Here is a 7,807-nt window from a genome sequence, read left to right as displayed (position 1 = left end):
TGGAGGAAGGAGGGAGGGGTTGGCTCTGGAAAAGCTTCACCGGTTCATTTGATTTGTAACAGAAGGACTTGACCACACCAAGGTCCCTTCCTCTTTTCGCACTACTGCATAGCTGTGTGTGCAGAGCCTTCCCCAGATTCAGCACACTGAGTGCAGTGCCACAGTCACAGCAGTAGCTGTGGTAGAAGTGGTGTCCGGCCCATGGGGGACATCTTGCCATGTGAGGTTGAGTAATGGAAAGGAACCCACAGCAGGTGTCATGAAAGGAGAAAGAAAAGGAGAAATAAGACAGAAGAGCCAACACCACTAAAAGAACAAAGCAAAACGAAAAAAAATTTCCCACACTTTATGTTTATTGAGATATCTTCTGACATAAGAGACCAAGGACCAGTGCAGGGCAGTGCAGTGGAGCTGGTGTTTTCAGAATATCCTAAGGAAGGAAGGTCCCTATGCCCAAGTGTAACTCTGTGGGATCTTGGAGACTTCCATTTCGGGGCAGCGCCCTTTCCCATGGCCCTTTGCTGTACATGGTGCTTTGGCTAAAGTTGATTCAATCAGCTATTAGATAAAAGCACCAAAAAGCCTCACTAAAGCACCTGATTTATACAGGTGTTGGGTGAACCCGATCAAACTAATGCAATGCCTCTTCTGGGCATGTGCTCTCTTCACTGTGGGGGGTGCGCTGAGCTGAAAGTAAAGTGCAGGGTTTTTTCTTTTTCCATATTTGCATACGTAAACATCCCAGCAGCTTCCCACAGGTAGCCCTTGGATAGCCTAAATTGCCTCCCTCCCACATGTTATCCCAGCAGGAACCTCTCAGTACAAAGTAAGCCAATACGTAGTTTTCAGAAAGCCCCAGCTCTGGACTTCTCTGGATTAGAGGAGGATGCCGACTTTAAAGCTGGGAGCATCCCAAGGGCTAGACTTTGGAGGTCTTACTCAATGGCACAGGCTGAGCGCAGCTCCAGTCATCCACACTGAGAACAAGGGCCGGATTCTCTCCCCATTGAATGAAGCTGGCGGAAAGGTGAAGAGTGCAGCCTCGGCATCAGCATCAAAAAATGACACCCATCCTCCTGCACAGTCTAGACACACCCGCACCTTGCTGAGCGTGCGATTCAGGACCACAGGGGTGTAAGTAGGGCTAGTGAGAGCCCGAAGGCGACCCATACAGGACCGCACAGCCCAGATTCCCCTATCAGGGCTAGGAATAATCTCTCCCTTCCTCCTGACAGACTCTCTGGCAACCCCCAGAGCCCAGCTGTGCACCTGTGCTACGTTCACTTCCCAGGTGTGTCTCCCCAAGGTGAATCCCTCAGAACCCAACACGTAGTGCACAGGGTCAAATCTCTCAGGATTGTCAGGCACATCCTGTCTGTTCCTTGCCCGTGTCATACTTCTCCGATCTTCAGACAGAAGGAGGTAGGGATGAGCTGTATCTGGATCCAGAGTCACCTTCACTGGGAGAGAGAATCTCAGCATCAGGGCACAGTTCAGACCAGGGCCATTACTCACACCCACCAGCAGCCCCATTCTGGCTATGTCTGTTCTGGGCCTCAGGAGCTGCCTCTGTCCTGGGCCTGTGAGGCTGAGCAGGAACAGCCCCACAGCTCCTCAGTCTGGCACTGGGGAGAGCACCTGCCCCAGAGGAAAAGAAAAACATGGTAGCAAATCCACAAGCAAAGGCAGGAAAATCCTAACCTGCCAGGTTACAGGACAGGGGGTTTTACTGCTGGGCTGGCAGGTTTTTAGTCTTCTTGAGGCTATGGTTTCTCTGGGACCGTTCTGTTGGTGTCAGGACAAGCTCATCCAGCACTTACCTACATTGTAAGATCCGTGCTGTTGCCACCTGGCCTTCTTCTGGCTGGATGGAAGATCATCTGTAAAGGGAAAGGGTCACAGACATTAGACCTCCTGTGTTTGGTTTGTGATGCCAGGCTGGGACCTGCCTCTGTCCTGAGCCCCAGAGACTGAGCAGAGACACTGGGACAGCTCTTCCCCCAACTGCTGGGGCCTAGGGGTGCCAACTTTGATTGAAGTTAATCAGGGAGATTTTTTCCCCCAACATGACATAATATAATATCCTTTTAAAATCTCCTGGATTGCTTTCAATAGTCACCGGGAGATCGATGCCAATTCTGGCAGACTCCCAGCCAATCCGGGAGGGTTGGCAGTCCTACTGGGGTCTGTGGCTTCAGAAGCTGCCTCTGCATCTCCCTGCTCCCCTGCAGTGGGGTCTCCTCTCCCAGGACAGGGAAGGAGGAAGTTACAGGTGCAGGCAGAGGAGCGAAGGGAGGAATGTAACAACCATGGACCCAGAGGAGCTCAGTACCCAGCCCTTCCTGGCTCCTTTCTTTCTGCTTTTTGATGGGAAAGTGGTGGAGTTGAGGGAAGATCCCTTGGCAAAGGGATAAGATTTACAGGTCCCTGATTCGTTGGCTAAGGGACCAGACAATGTCTTTATTGGCTGGGGAACTCCAGGGGTCCAGCCAGTGTCACCTTCCACTCAGTGGCCACTATGGGGTGCAGGATAGTAGCTTAACCTAGGCCACAGCCCCCCTCCCTGCTTCAACCTGCTCCTACTCCTCCCATCTCTGCTTCTGCTTCCTCATGAGCACTCCCTGCATCTGCAGCTACTGGGCAGGAGACATCTTGTTGAAGGAATTCCCAGGTTGCCAAGGGACAGGTAGGTTTCCCTACCTGCCCTTGGGATCAGGCCACCAGGCTCCAAACCTGAAAACCTGCATTTCATTGAATTTAGATTCCTAATTTGGGCATCCAGTCAGGGGGCACAGCGGCTTGGTTCTCAGTGGGGCAGGACTCCACAAGCTCCCACCCACAGCTGCTGCTGTGCCTGCAGGTATGGATGATGCTGAGCAGTGCTGGAGCAGCAAGGACCCTGTAGTTCTGGAGGTTGGTGATGCCCTGAGGGCCTGCTGAAGAGTCCAAGTTTATTAAGGATTTGCTGATATTCACTGAGGTCAGTGCAAGGTGGGATGATTCCCACATCCTGCTGCATCAGCCCAGGTGTTCAGTTTCTCTCTCTAAAAAAGGAGTTTTTATTTGGAGCCTGAATCTAACAGCCCAGACCCTGTCTCCTCCTTAGAAACATGAACAGTGCTTTGTTACCCCCCAAAGCCCTTTTCTCAGTACCTTGAAACCGTCCTAAAGTCTCTCTTAGAGCCATTTTTTGAGCAGTAAGCTTCCCGAGTTTCTTTTTCATCTTAGAGAAAATCTCTCCAGGCATCCTGAGTTGTTTTCTCTCACACCTGAGAAAAACAATGTGGTGTTACTTTATTTTCCTTTTGTATTTCAGCATCATGGTAGAGACATTAGCTAGATGTGGATTGGCCTAATGACTGACCCCCACCATATACTTTGCCTCAGGGCAGAGGCACTGCAAATAATGGTAGTGCCAACACCCTTCACAAGTCGCCTCAAACTCTAGGAGCAAGGGACTTTCCTTGGCAGCCAAGAGCCGAAAGGCTCAAATTCCCATAGTCCTGAGGCAGCCAGGCCCCAGATCTGTTCCTTCGCTTTAGAACAGCAGAGGCTAATCCTTCCTACCCCAGGGATAACACCAGAGCTTGTATTAATGTGGGAACAATCTCAGGATGGTTATTTCTTAGAAGACCTGTATCCCAATGGTGCCCCTGCTGCCCATGTTGTGGTGATCTGGGGAGATGTGGCCATAGTACTATTTCCAGGCCCCTTCCCTGCATGGGAGTGAGGAGAAGCCACATACCTGCTCAACATGCTCTTGATGCCCTAGAAGGGACAGAAACAGAGAAGAGAAAAGAAAGGTTAGTATCATATACCACAAACCTGGGACTCTCTTGCTCTGGGGGTTATGCACTCTCCCCTCAAGCTCCAAGTATCACACAAAAGGATCTAGGTAAATGTTTTCAAGACCTGATCTACTGATGCGTCCCAGAATGAAACAAAGTACCATGGTGCACAGGATAGCAACAGCTGCTGCAGCTGCTGTGTTTGCATTCCTCTCCCCTCAAGTAGTAGGGCTGTGCGAGGCTTCGGACAGAGCTTCGGATCTGCGTGTGTTAAGGCACAGCGGGGTGACAGCTGCAAGGATGGTGGCCCCTGCTGTGGCCACAACACCTGCCAGCTGTGGAGGAGATTGGTGCAGCTGGCAGGCATCGTGGCCTCACCAGGGGCCACCATCCCTGCGCCTTAGCACACACAGTGTCACCCATGGCACAAGTTTTGCTTGTCCACAGCTTGAGGTGGAGTTCCCCCCAAACCTCTGCACCAATCTTCTTGAAACTTGACAAACTTTGTGGCCTGAGCAGGGCCCACCACCCAAGCAGTTTTGACCCCCCTGTGGTGTACCACATGGACGTGACAGGAGTTTTGCTTTCAAGAATTTGGGGTACAGTTCCCCCAAACCCCTGCACCAATCTTCCTGAAACTTGGCAGGTTTCATGCTCTTAGTAGAGGCTACCATCCCTGCAAGTTTCATCCAAATTGGACAAAAAACAACAAAATTATAGATATTTCATTGATTCCCCCATTATACCCTATGGCTGGATCCCCAAGGCGGCTTCGAAGCTTCAGAGCCACTTTGGCCAGATCGAGGTGGAAACCCAGTCCAGAGCTCTGGACTGGGTCACTGCCATCTGAAGCGGATGGATCCAAAGCTGGATTGGATCGCTGCTAACTTGCACAGGCCTATCAAGCAGGCACCTGGGCTTGCCGCCCAGTTACCCCACCCCCTAAGTTACACTACTGATCCCACCCAGACCAGTGATTCAGGCCTTTCCCTTTTCAGTGCAGGGATGGAAGGGATTCAATGCACCTCACCTGCAGGAAGTCACCTGTCTGCTGCTGGCACTTCTCCTCCAGCTCTTCGATCAAACTATTTAGACAGGATATCTCCTCAGAGAGTTGGGTGATTGTTTCCTTGTGATTTTTGTCAGTTTTCTCTTCCAGGTCTCTGAGCTGGACACGCAGGAGGCGTTCTTTTTCTTGAAAATATTGGTACAGTTTCTTGTATTCAGCCAAAATCTCCTGCATCTCTATTTCTGCCTTTTCCTGACACAATCAGAAGAAAGATGTGCTGCTACCTGGAACCTGTACTTGGTGGCTTTGTTCCTAGAGTACTCAAAACCACAATATCCAAATGACAGGGAGGGGAAGAACAGGGCTGAAGGCAAGATGAGCTATATGGTGGCATCACAGTTACAGGCAAGGTGGAGTTGCAAAGGTGAGGCAAAGAGGTAAGGTACTTCACTTTTTATGTTCTTATATAAATTTATGCATGGCAATTGAACCGAATGCCTCTGGCATCTATAAACCAATAAGGATGGATGTCAGATGCGGAGATTTCTATACAGCATCCATTTTTGCCATGGCTGGAGACAGAATACTGGGTTAGATGGACAACTGGTCTGACTCAGTATAGTGCTTTTTACCTTCTTACTTTCTAGTAATTCTTTCTTGGGTTATTAATTGCACCAGATAATGGAGACGGTGAGAGGCTGAACCAGGTCACAAAACAAGGGTGGCATAAAGCCAGGCATGAGTAGATCCAGAGGGATTGGTTCCCCCCGGTAGGGATGCCATAAACAGCTTAAATGAGTCCTCCCCCAAACCCAGTTGTTTTGTTCTTGCATGTTGAGAGTGGAAGGCAGTGGAAGCCAGACGGGCATACTGTGGGGAGGGGAATGGGGGAAAAGGGGTCAGCAGTTACAGCCCTGCCACCCCTGCCCCATGATCAGAGGCCATGAGGGGTAGGTGGGACCGTCTGGGAGGGGTAATGAAGGGAAGAGGATCCTGGGGGTCATGAGGGGAAGGAAGGGGGCCATGGATACCAAGGTGGGTGTTTTGGGGAGGTGGGGGAAGGCAATGGGATAGGAAGTTGTGGAGTGAGATGGTCTGGACCACTGTGGGGGTGTGAGGGGCAGATGAGGTGTGGGGCTGAGGGGTGTGGTAAGGGCTGTAGGAGTGAAAAGGGATGTGAATGAGGTTGAGAGTAAGAGGGATTGTGGGTGAAGGGGGCCCAGGAGATGTGAGGGGCTTCAGTGAGGTTTGGGGCTCAGAGGGGCAGGGGAGAGCTCAGTGGGGTGTGAGGGAGATGGTGAGGGGTCAGGGGCTGGGGTGTAATGGGGATAATTCTGTGTAGGGTGCAATGGGTTCATAGTGGCAGTGGGTAGAATTTAATGGGGTGTTAAGGAGATGGTGGGATCTGATCCAACTGGGGCACACATGGGACAACAGGAGACAGAGTGAAGCTGGAGGTCTTTGAGGTTCAGGGGCAATGCAAAAAGGAAGAGGGGTACTTGAGTGTCTGGGGGATTCGTGTGCTGGAGCACTGACCTGATAGTCTTTGTATTTCTGGTTTTCACTCTCTTTCTGTTCTTGAAGCTTCCTTCTCTCTTCCTTTAGAATCTCCAGCTGAATCCAAATTTGTTCCTGAGGGAAGGAAACTCCCTTGGGTGATTTTTCCTTTGCTAAAGGAGAACCTGCAAACTTTTCCACACCCTCAAATTCAACTTTGCTGCCTGGATACAAGTTCAATGATTTTTGGTGGTAGAAGGAATTGGTAAGATTGGTTGGGGCTGCCAACTGTGCTGTGACTCTTTTTGGTTACCCAGGAGTGGAATAGTGTCAGGCTGAACAGGAGCCAGCAGCCAGGGGCTCAGACCACAGCTCAGCCTTTTGTGAGGGCTCAGAAAGCTTTGTATTCAAGGGACCAGTTACTGCCTGCACTTGGGAGGAAATGAGTGACAGACACCAGAATGGCCAGCTATCAGCATCTGATGAAGTAAGACACTGCTCACAAAAGCTTATGCTATGCATCTCTGGTTTAGTTGGTCTACAAAGTGCAAATCTATCTTGCCTCCTGTCCAACTATAAGAGTCACATTCCTCTACTGCTGGGGTGTCAAACCCATCTGGCTCTGTGGGTTAGATGAGTGTATGGGCTGTTTCAGAGGCTGTATCAGGCTCCTGGACCTTCCCTTCACCCCTCAAGTAGGATCCAGCACACAGGGCACCCACTGTAGGATCTGTGTTCCACAGGGCTTCCAGCCAGGCCCATCCAGCATTGCATGCAGCACCACTTCAGCCCCCCACTTCTGTTGGTCTAGGACCCAGCCACAAATGGTGCCCAGTCTAGCTAGGCACCCCAGAGGAGACGCCCAAAGCAGGGGTTTGGCTGGGCACAGAGAGGCAGGTGGCTTAGAGTAGTAGCATCCCCTACTGTCCTGCCACAGTCCAGTCCAGAGCATGGTGCCTGGGGTTGTAGCAGAAAGCCCCTTTTCCTCTTGCCTGCAGTTGCTTTCCCCTCCTTGGATATGTTTTTCCTCTTCTACCTTTTCTTCCCTCCTCTTTCTTTCACTTTAAGATAAGGAATTGTGTTTTGAAATTTGTATGTGTGCATTTTGTATCTCCCCTTGTATTTTGGTATTTTTATCTATTTGTGTGCCATGGCATTACTTTTGTAGCTTATATTTTATACTCCTCATCTTTCAACTTTCAACTAAATGTGTTTAGTTTCATAAGTAAGTTATACATTGTAACAATGTTAACAAGGGCAGGAATCAAACTGCCCTTCCCTGCATCAGGCTGGCCCCTGAAAGAGCGAGTGAATCAGTGATTGAATGTGTAACATGGTAGCAGGCAGCAATTAACACCTAAGGAAACTGCAGATCAACCAAAGGAAGAACTCAATAGAAGATAATGTAGCAACTGAGAAATCTCTAAACATCACTGATCAAGGGCTAGAAGCCCTGGCCTGAGTTAATCAACACCACGGACCAACTTTTGGGCTGAATATCTCCAGATCGACC

The 7,807-nt window shown here is 50.2% G+C and overlaps 1 protein-coding gene across 2 annotated transcripts in view; it reads right to left on the bottom strand.

Moving 5' to 3' along the window:
* Positions 1-416: 416 nt before the first annotated feature.
* Positions 417-7,807, bottom strand: part of LOC102372628 (zinc finger protein RFP-like) — a 15,411-nt gene continuing 8,020 nt past the window's right edge. For both annotated transcript variants that reach the window (XM_025199881.1, XM_006020252.2), the window contains exons 2-7: positions 6,334-6,429; positions 4,819-5,049; positions 3,746-3,768; positions 3,154-3,269; positions 1,821-1,880; positions 417-1,460 (exon numbers count right to left, since the gene is read on the bottom strand). In XM_025199881.1, coding sequence (XP_025055666.1) covers positions 940-1,460; positions 1,821-1,880; positions 3,154-3,269; positions 3,746-3,768; positions 4,819-5,049; positions 6,334-6,429 — 1,047 coding nt within the window. In that variant the 3' untranslated portion in view covers positions 417-939. The remainder of the gene's footprint in view (positions 1,461-1,820; positions 1,881-3,153; positions 3,270-3,745; positions 3,769-4,818; positions 5,050-6,333; positions 6,430-7,807) is intronic.

This window comes from Alligator sinensis, unplaced genomic scaffold (genome assembly GCF_000455745.1).
Source record: "Alligator sinensis unplaced genomic scaffold, ASM45574v1 scaffold1097_1, whole genome shotgun sequence".
NCBI classification, from domain to species: Eukaryota; Metazoa; Chordata; order Crocodylia; family Alligatoridae; genus Alligator; species Alligator sinensis.
Note: the sequence above shows the minus strand (reverse complement) of the source record. Positions and strands in the feature narration are given on the sequence as shown.